We start from the raw sequence: 16025 nt of genomic DNA on the forward strand, positions 1-16025 counted from the left end.
TTCCACCCCGGTTCCCTTTGTTTTCACCTGCGCATGTCCAGACGCTCGGCTCTCTCTCATACCAACCCTTTTCCACGCCTCAGGGGACACCGGCAACCCCTTGATGGGGCTTCGACAGCAGCACGGGGTAATCGAAACAACCGCCAGCCTCTCTGCTTTTAACTGAGACAGTCTCCTTTGCCGTTTGTCTTTGCTCCATCCTTTTATCGATATATCTGGATCAATAGCGTCACCGGGGTTGCGCGCACTGTAAGCGCAAAGCGCAAACGCAACGCACGAGAGCCGCTCGCCACTCACCACAAGACCTCGTCAGCCTCGTCAGCCTCGCCAGCCCTCACCACTCACTCTCCCCTATCATGAACTCGACCAAACGCAAGTTCAACGCCCTGCTCCAAGGACTCAGCAGCCCGCGCCCCAGCACAGACGACGAGTCTCCCGCCGCCATGTTCGGCAACCGTGTCCCCAGCGGCAGCAAGGTCGTGGACCACGAGGCCATGCTGCAGAAGCGCCGTCGCCTGGGCTTCCCCGACGAGACCGCGCCGCGCATGGACGCCCCAGTCTCGTCGGGGCTCACCAGCCTGGCCAGCTCCATCAGGCGGACGGTGTCTGATGCGACGACGCCCAAGGTGCGGAGGGACGGGCCGGCGCGGTATTCGCCCGGCGATCGGGACGAGCTGCTCAAGAGGCTGGCCACGTTTCAGGAGATTACGGACTGGACGCCCAAGCCGGACAGGATCAGCGAGGTGGAATGGGCCAAGAGGGGGTGGATCTGCCAGGGCAAGGAGAGGGTGCGGTGCTTGCTGTGTCACAAGGAGCTGGTGGTGAAGCTGAAGAAGGAGGCTGCGGAGGCTGCGGAGGGAGAGGATGGGCGGTCGTCTGCTGAAGTTGGTGAGTTGGTTCATTGAATGCGAGATTTGTCAGTGGAGATGAGATGCTGACTCGTGGCACAGAAGCTGCATTGGTCGACAAGTATGCGGAGCTGATTGTCAGCGCGCATCAGTCAGATTGCCTCTGGAAGAGACGCGGATGCGATGGTAAGATTCTTTTGGGACAGCTTGACCATGGAACTTTTACTGACTATTCACCAAGACTCGCTTCTTCGGATTTCATTCATGAGTGCAAAGGGCGCCATCGAAGCTCTCAAGGGGCGATATGAGGAGCTCTGTTCCCGAGCGGCATTCCTCCCTTATGAGTTCAATCTGCATCTCCCCGAGGGCATGAACTTGGATGAGGTCATTTCTCAGCTGCCACCTGAGTTCTTCACAGGCCGCAATCCCACCTCTGAACCAGTCCGACCAGCGCTTGCTCTGGCCCTCTTCGGCTGGCAAGGCCTCAACAACACCCGCATCGGCGCTGTGCCCAACACGGCATCATGTCACACCTGCCAGCGACGACTTGGTCTGTGGATGTTCAAGAGCAAGGAGGTGGACGCGAATGGCAACGTCGTTGTACCAGCACCGATGGACTACCTCGACCCTGAGCGAGAGCACCGCTTCTTCTGCCCTTGGAAGAACCCGGCGGCTCAGAGCAGGGGCCACAGCATCACAAAGGACGATGCAGCCGACATGCCGGCATGGAAGATTTTGCTGCAGTCCATCAAGAACGAATATGACCTTCGACGTGTATATGAGGGCAGGCTCAAACCATCATCCAAGCCGGCTGCTGCTGCTGCTGCTACTGCAAACCCGTCGACGCCTGTTAAGGCGCCGGCTCGACAGGGTCCCCATCATACGCCGAACGCTTCGGTTGATTCGCTCGCCATCAATGAAGAGGACGATGAGGCGACGAGAGATGCAAAAGACAAGGAGCGGTGGGCGAGGCTGCGCAAGGTGAAGAGCTTGTTTGATACGAAGAAGCTGCGGAAGTCGATGACCAATCGCCCAGAGACCCCGCACTCGATCAGGTCGAACAAGTCAGCACGGTCGATCAAGGGGGATTAATGGGTGTGCGTGATGACTCTTTTTTCTTTGCTGCTTCTTTCTATTTGCCATTATAGTTTATCTTCCACGTCTTTTGCCTTGGTTACAATCATCACTAGCTGCGGGATTCGGTATTTCTTTGCCGGGGGTTTCTTTTGTCTGCCTTTCATCCGTTACATCATACCCGAACTTCTCGAATCTATTTCCAAATATACAGAATTGTAATGCTCTCATGTCTTCCAAAAGAGCCGCCTTTCGCCTTTCAAGCCTACCAGAATCCATAGTCGTACATAATCACCCCGTCTTCCACTTGATATCATCAAACGAAACCACCGGCCCACCATACGTGACCGTCTCATCCTTCTTCTTCACCTCCTTCTCCTGCAGGTCAAAGCCCGCCATCTCCAAGATGCTCATCCTGACGCCTCCCACGCCGCCTCCGCTCCCCAGCCGGGGTACGTGATCCATCCCCGCCGCCGTGACGTGAATATCCGGGTTCCAGCCCGATCCTTCCCCCCATCCATTGCCCACGGATCGAGAAATCTTCTTGAGCTCGTCCCGCAGCAGCGTGGCCATGTCGCCGCACCGCTGCGTCCACGAGCCGCCCCCCTTGTCGGCCTTTGTCAGGACAACCATCGTCCGGGTATTCGCCTCGGCGAGGGTCCTCAGAATCCACCTATCCTGCTCCATGAGCCTCTTCTCCGACGAAAGCAGCACCACGGCGCCGCGCAGCATCTTGCGCGCTTTGATGTACTTCCACACCGAGTCCCCCCAGCTCGCCTGGCTCCTGAACCCGTAACCGGGGGTATCCACGAGGACGAGACTGTACCGCGGCATCTTGTCGCCCGCCTTGAGGGTTCCCTTGGGAATGTTTGGCGGGGGCCCCACGGCAAAGGCGTTCATGAGGGTTGTTTTGCCGGGGCGGGCGCTGACGCGTGCGGCGTCGGGCTTGTTGACGAGGGCGTTGAGGAAGGATGACTTGCCGACGTTGGAGGCGCCGAGGATGATGATTTCGGGGACGTGGAGGTTCTTCGGGTGGTGCTTTAGGGATTCGGCGGAGTAGAGGAATTGGAAGCCTGTTGTGAAGAAGGATGCTGCGGAGGAGATTTGGGTGGCTTGGGATTTGGAGGTTGTTGTCGTGAGGCTGGGCGTGGAGGACGGGGTCTGGAGGATGAGGGGGGTTGTGAAGAGGGTTTGTTTGTGGGATTTGGAGATTGGCGGGGGGCGTTTGGGGGGCGGTGATGGTGTTGTTGGTGTTTTGGGGTTGTTTGGTTGGAGCTGTGGTTGTTCTGGGGGAGGTGGTGATGGTTTTGAGGGTGGCGAGGCGAGATGGTTGCTGGGAAGCGAGGCGTTGGTTGAGCGGCTGGGGGATGGCTTTGCGCTTGGTCGGAGGCGAGGCCAGCGGGGGAGGGACGTGCTAAAGCATGCTGAGTGAGGAGAGTATAGGGGGATAAGACGAGTATAAGAGATACGCTGTAGCGATGGTGGTTTCATGGGAGGCATGTTTGATGTGAGATTTTGTGTTGGTGATGAGGTTGAGATGAGGTCTGGATGAGGTTGAAGTTCTTTGGTGTTGTAAGTAGACTTAGTCCCACTATAAATTGCTGGATCATAAGACGTTCGTTTGAAGAGATGGATGGGTATCAACCTCGATAACTTGGGTGAGAAACTGTTTAATTCTAGATAATTCACTTTATATAAGGAGATTACTCGTCTTTACATTTGATTTCTGCAAAGAACGTGTAGTAGAATAGCGAACAATCCTGTCTGAAGCGCACAGTGTTCGCTGTACACGCACTGTAACTGAACCCACTAAACGCAAACCATCAAAACTGCATATCATAAGCCGCTCATGAGACTCATACTATACAACCTCACTTCTTCACCCGACTCATTCAGCTCTCATAGAAACACACACACACACACACACACACACACACACACACACACACATAATTATCTCTCCCCTTTATTTAAAAAAAAGAACCAACAGGATAAAGAGAAAAAAATGGTCCCCGGCGCCCTCGACCTCGACGCCCACGAACAGCCCTCTGACCAAATGAAGGCCGAATGGAAACACTTTGCCCGCCTGGACCAGACAACTCTCCTCCGCGACACTCCCCTCGACGACCCCCGTCTGCCGCTCGAGGAGACAGAGTTTCGTCTGTCGGGGCATATCCCGCGTGCGCAGATCGCAGAGGCCTTTTCGCATTTGGGGGCCGAATATGTCGATGAGGGCAAGGAGGATGGGGATGCTCCTATTCTGCATCATCCTTTGCTTCCAGGTGAGTTTTTTTATAAACAATCACTGACTCTTCCATGAAATTGTATGGCTAATCCTGATAGGCCTCCTCATCATTCCCTCGCTCATACCCCCAGCCGTCCAAACACACCTCCTCAACACCATGATCCACCGCGACCTTTCCAACCCAACCCACCAAACAAACCTCCACCTCCACTACAACCTCCCCTATCCCTCCTCCTCACCCTCATCCTCATCGCCCTCACCCTCATCACCATCATCATTCTTCTCCCTCCCCCCCTCCTCCCCCCCAACATTCACCCCCAAAGACCCCTCCATCCACAACGCCCTCTCCATAAGCCAAGTCCTCCACCGCCGCCTCCACTGGGTCACCCTCGGCGGCCAGTACGACTGGACCAACCGCGTCTACCCCGACGCCGCTCCCCCGCAATTCCCGGCCGACTTGGCGGGCTTCCTGAAGGCCCTCTTCCCCGAGACGCTCGCCCAGGCGGCCATTGTCAACTTTTACACGCCGGGGGACACCATGATGATGCATAGGGATGTGAGCGAGGAGGTGGACAAGGGGCTCGTCAGCTTGAGCTTTGGATGCGATTGCTTGTTTATGATTGCGCCTAGTCCCGGGCCCGGCCAACACACAGACACGGGCAACAACGACGAAGCTAACGAGGGAGAAGACGAGGGGGGGAAGGGCGAGAAGAAGAAATACCTCCTGCTGAGACTCCGCTCCGGAGACGCCATCTACATGACGCAGGAATCCCGCTACGCGTGGCACGGCGTGCCCAAGGTCATGAAGGGTACGTGTCCCGAGTATCTCGCGGATTGGCCTGCGGGCAGAGAGGACGGGGAGTATGAGGAGTGGAAGGGGTGGATGCAGAATAAGAGGATCAATCTGAATGTGCGACAGATGAGGTGATTTTTGGAATAGGTACTAGACTATGGCTTTATGTTTGGATACAATCACAGCGATCCATGTACAAATCTAACAGGTCTTTGATAGCACATGAATAAAAGGGAAGGGCAGCGACAAGGAGTAATGGGAGAAATAACATCTCAAACCGGTTGTATGATGTATATAACTAGGATAGTATATAGTGGATAAGCCTCAGGCTCGGTATTCCTACCCAAAGCCAACCCAACAAATTCTAACGCTCAACGATCGCTCCATAGTCCAACTGTAGTCCAAACTTGAGAAGCCGCACAAAGGAACCATTGAAAATGAATGCAAAGCACGCTTGAAACAAAAAGAAGATCAAGTCTCGCAAACTAGAAACCCTTACGCAAAGCCGAATCCCGACGCATTCTCCAGAGCCATATTCAACCGCTGCCTCAGCATCTCCTTGTCTCTGTAGTCCGGTAGCAGCAACGTCCCGTAACACGTATACGCCGTGGGAAGCCGATTCCCGCCGTCTTCGCCGTCGCCGTTTCGCTGCACGACAAACTGCAGGTTGCGCATGCCCCCGACGGGGACGCGGTCAGAAGCTGTGACGAACTCCAGGAGCTTACGCTTCATCCGGTCGTCGTAGCGCTTGACAATGGACCAAAAGTCTCTGACTGTGTGGTGAGACGCATCCCAGCCCACGTAGCGGGTATACCGCCGAAGCTCGGAAATGTCAATCTCCTGGACGCCTTCCACGAGCGACTGCAGGATCTGGGGGCTCAGCAGCGACAGCGACTTGTGGTCGAGGCAGCTGTGGAAGCCGCGCTCAAAGGCCTCGTACTGCGGCCGCACCGACACGTCCGTCAGGTAGCGGATATAGTCGCTGACATACTGGTCGCGGTTCTCGTTGGTCACGAGCGGTGCCTCGTGGTCGCCAACCGTCTCCTCGGGCACCGTTATGCGCATCTTCCAGTCGAGGTTCTGCGGCCACTGCGCCATGTCCTTGGTCATTTCCCGCGTCACGTTGCCCCCGATGTTAGCCACGGAGAACTCGTACGTGCGCGCAAAAACGTCCTCGACGGCGCCGTCCTTTTCGTTCCACTCCAACAGGCTCATCAGCCCGCTGGCCAGGTCAGGCCACCCGTCGGCAATGTGGTAGAGCTCTTCCACCGGCTCGCCCAGCAATTTTCGGTACAGCGCCTTGGGGAACGTGACGGGGAGCGTGAGGCCGTTGTACACTGCCAGCGACACGATGACGCCAATCAGCTCAAACCTCCACTCCTCGACGACGGAGCCGGGCACAAACCACGCCATGCGCGTGCGTTCGTCTATCGTAAAGGCGCCGTACTTAGGATCCAGGGCCTCGGCAATGGCAACGCGGAAGAACTCCTGCTGCACGCCGCCCGAATCAAAGCCTTCCTCTCCGCTCTGCTCGCCCAGATGAACCTTGAGAGGGCGCAGCAGCTCGCGTCGCTCTCGCCTCCACAGCTGGTCAAAGGCATCTCGCAACACGTTATCTCGGCCAATGTCCAAGATCAGATACTTGGACGAGGCCACCTTCAGCATGTCCTGCAGCACAATCTTGTGGTGGGGATTCGCAACCAGACTGCCTGGGTCGACGATGGCGCTCATCCTAGTCTTTAGCGAACTGCTCTCCTCAAACATGCGGCTCATCTTTGCAAAGTTGATGGATCGGAAGAATGTCACGAGGCACTCTGGGCTGAAGAGGTACGGGTAGTCGAGCATGTGCCCCTTATTCCGCGAGGAGCCTGACTCCGCCCATGACACTGGCATTTCCATAGTGTCCAAGCGCTCCGAGAAATAGTCTGCGCGAAACTGAATGTCTCCCAGGAGAAGCCTGGATCGGTTTTGGTCTGCAATCTGTTTAGCGTACAGTCGTTGAAAGGGACAACGAGCTTCTGTGACGACTTACACATGGTCGATATAAGAGACAATGCCCCGTGGAAAGCACCGGCGCACAGGATCTCGGGATGACCATCCCATTCGTGGTAGAGAACCGTCCTTGCCCAATCGAGCAGGAGGGTAGGGACGCGGGTTTCGTGCAGCAGGCGTTCAGCTGTCGGAAACTCCAACACTCGGATGGGCCCAGAGTGCACAAGGTCGAGCTGGCTGAGCAACGGCTGGAGAATGTCCATCTGGCCGGCCTTGTTCTTGCCATCCATGCGCATCAGCGTTGCCAGAGATCGACGAGCAGACACGGCGGAGAAGACGCGGCGGGCCAGCCTGATGGCGACATCGTTGGAGAAGACATCCTCATACTCGAGGCATATCGCCTGCGGCTGTCTCGCGGACAGACTATTACCGCCCAGAGCCAATCCCGTGGAGCGGATGCGCGACATGTCGTACAAAACTTTGGAATCCGAGACATAGGGAGCCACCGCTACGAGGGCGTGCAGGCAGACTGACACGACGCAGCCGGCTTCAAAGTCAGACAGCGGCTTCCGACTCTTGGGCAGTGCCCTTGCGGGACGGGACTGCGAGGCTTGAAATGACTTTGGCGTGGTGAACAAGGACTCTGCCGCCATCCATAGGCTGTGGAGGACCAGGGTCGGCGCCGCTCGCGTCATCCGGAGCATGCAGTAGAAGAGCGTCTGTGAATCGTAGAGTTTGCCGTCCCGGGAAAAGGACCGGACAAGGGAGTGAGGGTCGCTCAGCACGGTGAAGAGGGCTTGCTCGTTGAACGCTTTCCACTGACTGGCGGATGTAGCACGGGATGTCGACCGCCGCCTCACCAGCTTGTTGGACAGATTCTGCGGTTTGGGATACGAAGCATGAGATTCCAACGGTCCGAAGAAATGGCTCTCGTAGGTCTGGTCTTCTTGAAACACATCGCATATAAACTCGACAAGCTCGACATTCAGAGTGGACAAGGACTGGGGCAGCAGTAACTTGGCCGATGAGAAGTCTGCCTCGGGTAGTGGTGATACGGGCCTCGGCTTCGAATGAGGGTCGACGTGCTCCTTTCTCGTGGTCGGAGGAGTGCTACTCGGCGTTTCCTGGTCGTCAAAGGTTTCCGTATCCGAGGACCCGGATTCGACATCTTCCACCTCGGCGGTGGTCGTGGTAGGGGTCGGGGGCGATAGATTCTCGAAAAACGCGGGCTTGGATGGTATTTCCGGTACGCCGCGAGTAATAATGGCGGGCGAGGTCTTGCCGGCGCGAGCCAACTTGTCTGGGTAGAAGCCGTTCAAGCTGGGGGGCCGTGACGTCGGCTTGGCCTCTTCGGTTCCTGCGGAAATGGCCATGGGATCCATTGTCCTCCTGTTCGACTTGGATGGAGAGGAGCGGAGAGTCGTCTTTGAGTTCCTCTTGGGTTTGGAGGACACATCTTTCATGGGCGTTGGCGGTTCGGCCAAGTCTTGGCTCGAGGTCCTTGTTGGTTTCGAAGCCTTGCTGCGTTGAGACTGCGCGGCTGGTAGAGGAGCAGGCTGATGTGCGAGGGTATGTTCTCTCTGAGTATCAGTAGCCTGTTGGGAGTCCGTTGGGTCGGCAGGAGGGTGAGCAGCAGCAGCAGCAGCAACAGCAATGTTATTACTCTGCCGATAACCCCCCAGCTCAGAGATTTTGTCGGTCATGGCTTCAATCGACTGTGGTGTAAGCCATTCCAACATCTTAAATGCGACGGTGCCAAAGGTCGCCACAGCAAACGACCTGTAATCCTTCTGCACTGCCTTTTCGGTGACGCTGATCTGGGATGCTGGTATCTGACCCAGCCGCGGGGCGGCGTCATCGTCTTTGGACTCGCCAGACTGGCTGCCTGAGCGTTGCTTGTCCAGGGACGACGAGCGGGATCTTGTTGCTGCTGTAGGACAAGGAGGGCCTTTGGCAGCACATCCCAAGCTTGGTTTCCGTCGGGACGAGGTCTGGGTATCGGAGGGTTTGCGGGTGCCGTGCTGAGATGGCGAAGGCCGAGTGGAAAAGATCAGGCTGTTGGTCGCGGGAGGAACCTCTCGAGGAGAGCCGAGGTAGGGACAGAGGCCGGAATACGGGTTATCTTGGCTGGCAAGATAGACAGCCAGCGTTCTTGCGCTTGTCGGATTGTATCGGCGGATAGGCGCCTTGCCAGCAAGGCGCTTGCGGCAGGAGAAGCAAGTAGCCGTGGAGCAATTCGGCGAGCCACAACCGCTTCTCAGCTGATAGATGTACCTGGATGAGAGAGAAAAGACAGGGACGTTAGCACAGCTGCCTACGGCGAGCCCAGGCGGTCAAGCAGTCCGGGGCCGAGAGCGGGATCTAAGGGACGACATCACGTACTTGTCGACGAGGTGTTGGAAGTCGTGGCGGCGGCTGGCTCGATGGATGGCATAGACGCGACGGGGATTCTCGACATCCTGGACGTAGGCGCTGAGCTCGGGCGGCGCATCGGCCGGGAGGCGAGCAAACGGCGCGACCTGCCAGAGCCCGGCCAGCAGATCCAGCTCGCCGCTTGCTTCAGGGCCTCGCGGGCGGGCGTCGGCGGCATGGCCGGGCTCGAGGCCCCTTGCTGAGGAGCCGGAGGGCTTTTGCGGCGCGCTCATGGCTGACGTGGAAGCCGCTGGGAGTCGGGGCTTCTCAACAGCCCATGCTTCGGCGGTGGCAGACGAGTGCGGAGAGAGCGTCGAGTGCTGCGCGAGGTGGTGGTGATGCTTTCAAGCTGGACGGAGACACGATCGATGGACTGCCGGAACGAGGGGATGCGCGAGAGGATGACTGACGGATCGAGTATCAGGTAAGATCAAGGATGCAAGGCCGGTGTTGGTGGCGGCTCGTTAGTAAAACGGAACAAGAGCCCAGTCAGCGGCTGGAGATTAGCAAGGCTGAAGGGTGACGAGCAGGCCATGGGCGGTGGGGTCTGGTGCTCCGCGGCAGCGGTGCTTGTACAGGATACTTGCCGGGGTGTCGTTCGTCCAGCAGACCGTCTAACTGACAAGGAAATGAGACCAGGTATCCGCTACTCTGGTTACTACCAGAGCTACCTCCGGCTGCTGCTCCCAGACGTTGCCACAGGCGTCCAAGGAGGCGCTTCGTGTTCCGTCGGGTTCCCTCTGCAGCCGCCTAAAGCCACTGAACCCCAGGCCGGATCTGAGGCTGGTCCAGCGCCCCCGGGCGGTACAGCGAGCGCTATCTGCGGTGCTGGCGGCCCCGGCAGATGCGCTGCTAGGGGGGCTGTTAGGGCCTCGCGTCAACGGGGGCGGATCGCGGAGTCCCGGTACAAGCTGCCCATGGGTGGCGCTGCCGTGGCCGCAGGCTTTCCACGCAGCTCTGGGGCAGCAGCATGTACATGTACCTCATGCCTTGCACATGTGATCAACCTAACTGAACTTCAAGGCTCAAGTCATCAGCTGCAGAAAAAAATGCAGGGTACGACCCACCCTGGCGGCGATGGCACAAATACGTCAGAAACCCCGGCTATTCAAAATTTCCACCAGAATTAATAATTCTTGCAGACCATCGCAGGTTCGAGTCACACTTCTGGACGGTCTGTCCCTGACTTTATAAGGCTCTGCCTCCCATTTACTTCGATAGGAGAGCGTCGTTGAGTCACCGAATCTACTGCGACTGGTTCTGCTCGTCTCGCTTTTCACCATGGCGAGCGTCCAGCCCGCCACCGCAGGGCAGGCGACCTCGGGTTCGCACCCGTACACGTGCAACTCTTGCCAGGTCGCCTATCGCAATATCGATCTCCAGAAGACTCACATGAAGAGTGACTGGCAGTGAGTGCGATCCTGATTCCGGAGATGCCGGCTGCTTGAGCATCCATCTCTGCTGTTTCATACCGTTGCTAACTCGACATCTAGCCGGTATAACCTGAAGCGAAGAGTTGCCTCTCTGCCTCCCATCACCGCCGAAATCTTCACCGAAAAAGTCCTCAAGGCCCGTGCCGACACCACCGCCGAAGCCGACAAGGCGCTGTTTGAGCGTGCCTGTGAGCCGTGCGGAAAGACGTACTACAGCGAAAATGCCTACCGAAACCACTTGCTGAGCCAGAAGCACAAGCAAAACCTGGCCAACCCGCCCAAGAAGCACGATGACGAGACGACGTCCGTGATGAGCTCGACGTTTTCGCTTGGCGATCCAGCATCTGCTGCGGGCGAAGACGTCGACTCTGCCGCCGAGGACGAGTTTAACCAAGTGATTGAGGGTCTCCAGAGGGCAAAGGTGACTGAGCAACGACCCTCGCCCGTGAAGCGGCCATCAAACCCCCACCCCGCTCCTGAGAGCGAAAACACCGGCACCGAATCTACCCCGACCCCCGCTCAGTCTGGATCTGACCGAGTGTGGACCGTCAACACCTGCGTCTTCTGCAACCACGAATCCTCCTCGCCTCAGTTGAATACTCAGCACATGGAGCGCATCCACGGCATGTTCATCCCGGAGAAGACGTATCTCGTCGATCTAGAGGGCCTTATCCGATATCTTCAGGAAAAGGTTGGCGAGGATTACCAGTGTCTCAGCTGCGGCAAGTACAAGAACAGCCTCTTTGCTGTGCAGACTCACATGAGAGACAAGGGCCACTGCAAGATTCCGTACTCTACGGAAGAGGACCAGCTGGCTATTGGCGACCACTACGACTTCAGAAGCACCTACTCCGATGAAGAGGAGGATGACGACGAGTCGGACAGCGGCTCAACGGAAGACGGCAATGGAGGAGCCAAGCTGGGCGGGCGACGAGAGACCACGGCCACCGGTCCTGACGGGGAAGAGCTGGAGGAGGGAGAGGACGCCGATGGCTGGGAGACTGATAGCTCGGCTTCATCTCTCGACTCGGAGGACTTGACCGCCGTTCCCGCGGAGGGCCACATCCACCAGTTCGAGCGGTTGAGCAAGCACGCCCACCACAGCACAAACGATCCTCGGAGTCACCGCCAGGCAGATGGATGGCATTCCAAGGCTCATAAACACACTCACGCGGCATTCTACGACGAGCACGAGCTGCATCTTCCGTCTGGCAGATCCGTGGGTCACCGTGCGTTCAACAGGTACTTCCGCCAGAACCTGTACAACCGCCCGTCGGCAGAAGAACGCGAGGAGCTGCTGCTGCTCGAGGCTGCGCGCAACGAGGACGGCGTCGAGCCCAACAAGGAGAGCCAGATTGCCGTCATCAAGAACCGCAGACGCGAGATGGCCCCCCGCGGCGCCATTGGCATGGCTGGTGTCCCCGATGCGGTGAAGCGATCAGTACGCAGGGACGTGGAGCGCAACAGGGACGTGGAGCATTATCGGGCGAGGAAGACGGAGTGGTCGTATGCGAAGAAGCGAAACAACCAGAGACACTACTACTACCGCGATACCGGCGGTGGTTAGATGACATGACATTGTGTAGCTTTGAATTGACGTTGTTTTGCTTTTGACTATCCACTTGCAAGTGTTTCGTTTCCGCAGTGACAGTCCTGGCAAGGGAAGACTCGGACCGAAACGCTTGAAGGCGAGATTTCGACTCCTCTAATACAGATGCTGAAGTGAGATGACGGTTCATTCCCTCATTTACCGTTTTGTCTTGGACGGAATTATGGGATGATCATCAGACAATAGGCTGCAATGCCAGTCTGCCTCGATCCTATTACACTCTCATACCAGTGTTTATATATACACAGACTATTTATCGTACCTTGCCAGGAACGCCGTCTTCTTTCAGTGGCTCAGTCAGGCGCCGTGCTGTGCTGTGCTGTGCTGATGCTTATTAGTATGTTGAAAAGTTGGCAGGGGTTCACAGGTCGTTTTGGATCACATCACAATGCTGACATTTCCAGAGCTTAGACAGACAGGGGGGAGCTTGTAGTTTCCGAGGAACTGCTCCGGTGCCGAGAGTATTTATAGATGCTATGGGGCTCTTACTGACTGACCTAGGTTAATGATCTGTCTGTACTCGTATAGAGCCGTGATACCAGAAGTCGTAGCTGGGGATGTGGTTCCACAACAGACTGGCTGTCAATCTCAAAGCAAGGAAAGGCAAGGAAACATCTTGAAGAGGAAAATGGAAGCGATTCAAGAGCATGGAGAGCCAGACGGTAGAGGAAACTGCACAGACAAGGCAACATTACCAACATAGAAGCGCACCGCATCAGGAGGGACAAAAGCCGTGAAACATCAACAACTCAATCTACCTACTTCTCTTCACTCGCGCTTCCTCTTGCATCTCGTATATCGGTTGATCGACAAATTCCCATCAGCGGAAAAGTGTCTTGCCGCCTCGCGATCGTCACGCCAAGAGCTAAAATTGGCATCCATCGCATCGTCCATCGCCTTTTCGTTCCTTGAATTCCTGTTTGTCTCTCTCTTCTGTCCGGGGCCTCTGACTGGACCTTGTTGGTGAGCCTGCGCCCCGTCGGGCTGCGGCTGACGATCCCTGCCGTCTTTCTTGCCCTTGCCGTGCTTAGTGCTCATGCTTGTTGTTCTTGCTAGGTCGTGGTAACTACTAGTAACCCTGGGGGGGCTTGGGCAGGGCGGCGTGTGATTTGGCGAGACGAGGGTATTCGCGGAGCACCTTGTGGCAGAACCTGGACAGCCCGACCATGCATGATTGGGGCTGGGACGAGGGGCTGAAAGCGTCATAGGAAAGGGTGAAAGGCTCCGTTTACACTTTTAATGTGGTGCTTTCATGTACGACGTGACGATGGTGATGTGTACAAGTATGTACATGCGGCTGTGAGCGAGAGGAGAGGACAAGCAGGTATCCGTGCATACACACCGTAACACGGCTGGCCTTTCGTATCAACTTGAAGCTGCATGCTGTCCGTCTGCGTCTTGTGCTGTGCGGCCTCTGGAACGCATTTCATGGGTTGGGACCTGCCGACGGCTCTGGCTTTCTTCTCTGCCTTACCAACTCTTTTCTCCATCTCTCTCTCATCCTCACATCTACACACATACCGCTTCTTCTCTCTCTCTCCTCCTCTCAATCTCACCTTGCCGCCCAACTCCATCCGCGATCCACCCTCGCCAGTCTTCTTCTCCCGGTAATACTTCGATAATACGACTCTAAATCTGGATCTGACGTCCCACGGACCGTCTGTGCGACCGCTCCTTGCCTTGTGTGCTGGAACAAGCTCGACGTGCGCCCAATCCGCCCCATACATACGATACCTTACAATCTTCGCCAGGATTCAGGACCGCTTTCATACCTTTCTCCTGCTCAATCTCTTTGCTTGTCTCACCCGGGCAGAGTGCGACGCTGAATCGACTTTACGGTTGCAACGACGGCTGAATACGGTTACAAGCTCACACACGCATCAACCGAAATAGACACAGCGACAAGGGTGTTGCAGAGCAAAACAGACGCAACCAACACCACAACAATAGCGGCAAAACAGAGCACGGCAGAAGGGGGAAAGCAGAGGGGGGCTCAATTGAATCCTCTCCTCGACAATACGAACATAGGATAAAGTCCAAATCAGAAAAATCACAGACATGCCACGCAGACGACTATGGGCGCCCACGCCCCTCCTCTTCCTCTTCCTCGCCCCAGCGCTCGCCATCGTCGAACCCGACTTCTCCTTCTACCCTACCACTGCCCAGCCATGCCTGAACCAGGCCGCCGCAACCTCCAAATGCATCGGCACGACCGTTACGGACCTCAACAACTGCCTGTGCGGCAACTGGAACGACTTTGTCATTCTGGCGGCCACATGCCTCGGCAAGGACGACAAGGACGACGCGGTGACCGTGTATAAGACAATGGTGTCTGCGTGTGCCGACTCGGACACGCCGCTGGACGTGTCGCCGAGCGAATTCTACGGAGCGGTCAACGGGGAGACCACGACGACATCAACAACAGCGACGACAACGGCAACGGCCACGACGACAGGCTCGGCGACGCAGACGGACGTCCACATCCACAGCACCGTGACAGTGCAGCCGACGAGCTCCAGCACCGCAGCCCCGGCGCAGGCGAACCTGTCGACGGGCGCGACCATCGGCATCGCCCTGGGCGCGTCCTTTGGCGGCGTGGGCTCCATCGCGGGGCTCGTGTACTTCTTGCTGCGGCGGGCGAAGAAGCAGGACGAGGAGCGGCACCCGATGCTGCCGCAGTACGGCGACGACGCCCGGTTCAGCGGCCAGCCGCCGGCGCCCGAGCCGACGCCCTCGCCGGGCCTGCTGAGCAACTACTCCTCCGAGGTGAAGCAGGCGTGGGTGTCGCCGCTGCAGAGCCCGGATTACAGGTACTCGGCGGCGACGTGGGATGGCGCGCAGGGGGCGTATCAGGGGCCGCTTGCGCCGACGGGGGCGGGCTCAGAGGTGAGTGGCGTTGAGGCAAATGCCACGGGGATGGTGTTTGAGATGGATGCGACGGCATCGCAGCTGTCGTCGGGAGCTATCGAGGTTCCGGGGGCTGTCGAGGTTCCGGGGAGTGTGCCTTTAGATCGGCCAGGGGGGAGGTTATAGTGAGAGGATTGCGGTGGTTGACGGCTGGCTTTGATGAGACGATTCTCTGTTTATTTTCTGTCTTCTTCTAATGGTAGCCGGGAGTCATTGTTTGAAGAGAAATTGGCGTTGATCACGGGAAATAATACACCCAAAAGGCCGGAGGCGTTGTTCATTTCTGCAATATTATCTAGGGTAGCCGTATGGCGAATATACTGCAATACCATTGTGCATCCGAGAGTCTGCGTGGCTTGGCCAGGACGTTTCTCCTATCCTAGATTGATTGAAACAAGACGCAGAAGAAAGCCTCGATGTCTTCCCTTCTTGGTGTGTGTGTGTGTGCATCTGTGTGTTGTTCTGTCAAGCTTGATGGAACGGTGCGCGGTCGTAAGCAAGATCGGGTGTTATGCCGTTCGCACTGCCAAGCATCTCACTCGTATCTGACGCGAAAACCACATCTCACTTATACTCGTAAAAAACCATAATAAAAATGGTAAGAAATTACAGCCTCATCGCCAAGCAAGCTGCAGCATGTACAAAATAACCAAACGGCAGCCCTACGAACAATTGCAAACAAACGAATTTTCATACGCTACGAATTAGAGAC

At 56.8% G+C, this 16025-nt stretch overlaps 6 protein-coding genes across 6 annotated transcripts; 4 read left to right on the forward strand and 2 right to left on the reverse strand.

Moving 5' to 3' along the window:
- Positions 1-356: 356 nt before the first annotated feature.
- CCMA1212_005395 (uncharacterized protein) lies at positions 357-1940 on the forward strand (the record flags this gene model as incomplete). Its single annotated transcript, XM_073702656.1, has 3 exons — positions 357-888; positions 951-1034; positions 1090-1940. 3 exons carry the CDS (start codon positions 357-359, stop codon positions 1938-1940), a joined length of 1467 nt encoding a protein of 488 aa, XP_073559263.1.
- A 273-nt stretch (positions 1941-2213) lies between these two features.
- CCMA1212_005396 (putative GTP-binding protein EngB) lies at positions 2214-3422 on the reverse strand (the record flags this gene model as incomplete). The annotated part of the gene is made up of 1 exon (XM_073702657.1): positions 2214-3422. One exon carries the CDS (start codon positions 3420-3422, stop codon positions 2214-2216), a length of 1209 nt encoding a protein of 402 aa, XP_073559262.1.
- A 505-nt stretch (positions 3423-3927) lies between these two features.
- CCMA1212_005397 (Alpha-ketoglutarate-dependent dioxygenase abh1) lies at positions 3928-5095 on the forward strand (the record flags this gene model as incomplete). The annotated part of the gene is made up of 2 exons (XM_073702658.1): positions 3928-4204; positions 4266-5095. The coding sequence occupies 2 exons, from the start codon at positions 3928-3930 to the stop codon at positions 5093-5095; spliced, it is 1107 nt and encodes a 368-aa protein (XP_073559261.1).
- A 360-nt stretch (positions 5096-5455) lies between these two features.
- CCMA1212_005398 (Ubiquitin-protein ligase E3A) lies at positions 5456-9597 on the reverse strand (the record flags this gene model as incomplete). The annotated part of the gene is made up of 3 exons (XM_073702659.1): positions 5456-6933; positions 6993-9226; positions 9335-9597. The coding sequence occupies 3 exons, from the start codon at positions 9595-9597 to the stop codon at positions 5456-5458; spliced, it is 3975 nt and encodes a 1324-aa protein (XP_073559257.1).
- Positions 9598-10413: 816 nt separating this feature from the next.
- Positions 10414-12364, forward strand: CCMA1212_005399 (Cytoplasmic 60S subunit biogenesis factor; the record flags this gene model as incomplete). The annotated part of the gene is made up of 4 exons (XM_073702660.1): positions 10414-10420; positions 10507-10538; positions 10586-10773; positions 10858-12364. 4 exons carry the CDS (start codon positions 10414-10416, stop codon positions 12362-12364), a joined length of 1734 nt encoding a protein of 577 aa, XP_073559256.1.
- Positions 12365-14464: 2100 nt separating this feature from the next.
- On the forward strand, positions 14465-15439 carry CCMA1212_005400 (uncharacterized protein; the record flags this gene model as incomplete). The annotated part of the gene is made up of 1 exon (XM_073702661.1): positions 14465-15439. The coding sequence occupies one exon, from the start codon at positions 14465-14467 to the stop codon at positions 15437-15439; it is 975 nt and encodes a 324-aa protein (XP_073558805.1).
- Between the last annotated feature and the right edge of the window lie 586 nt (positions 15440-16025).

Source organism: Trichoderma ghanense (genome assembly GCF_004382785.1).
Source record: "Trichoderma ghanense strain CCMA-1212 chromosome Unknown scaffold_5, whole genome shotgun sequence".
Lineage (NCBI taxonomy): Eukaryota > Fungi > Ascomycota > Sordariomycetes > Hypocreales > Hypocreaceae > Trichoderma > Trichoderma ghanense.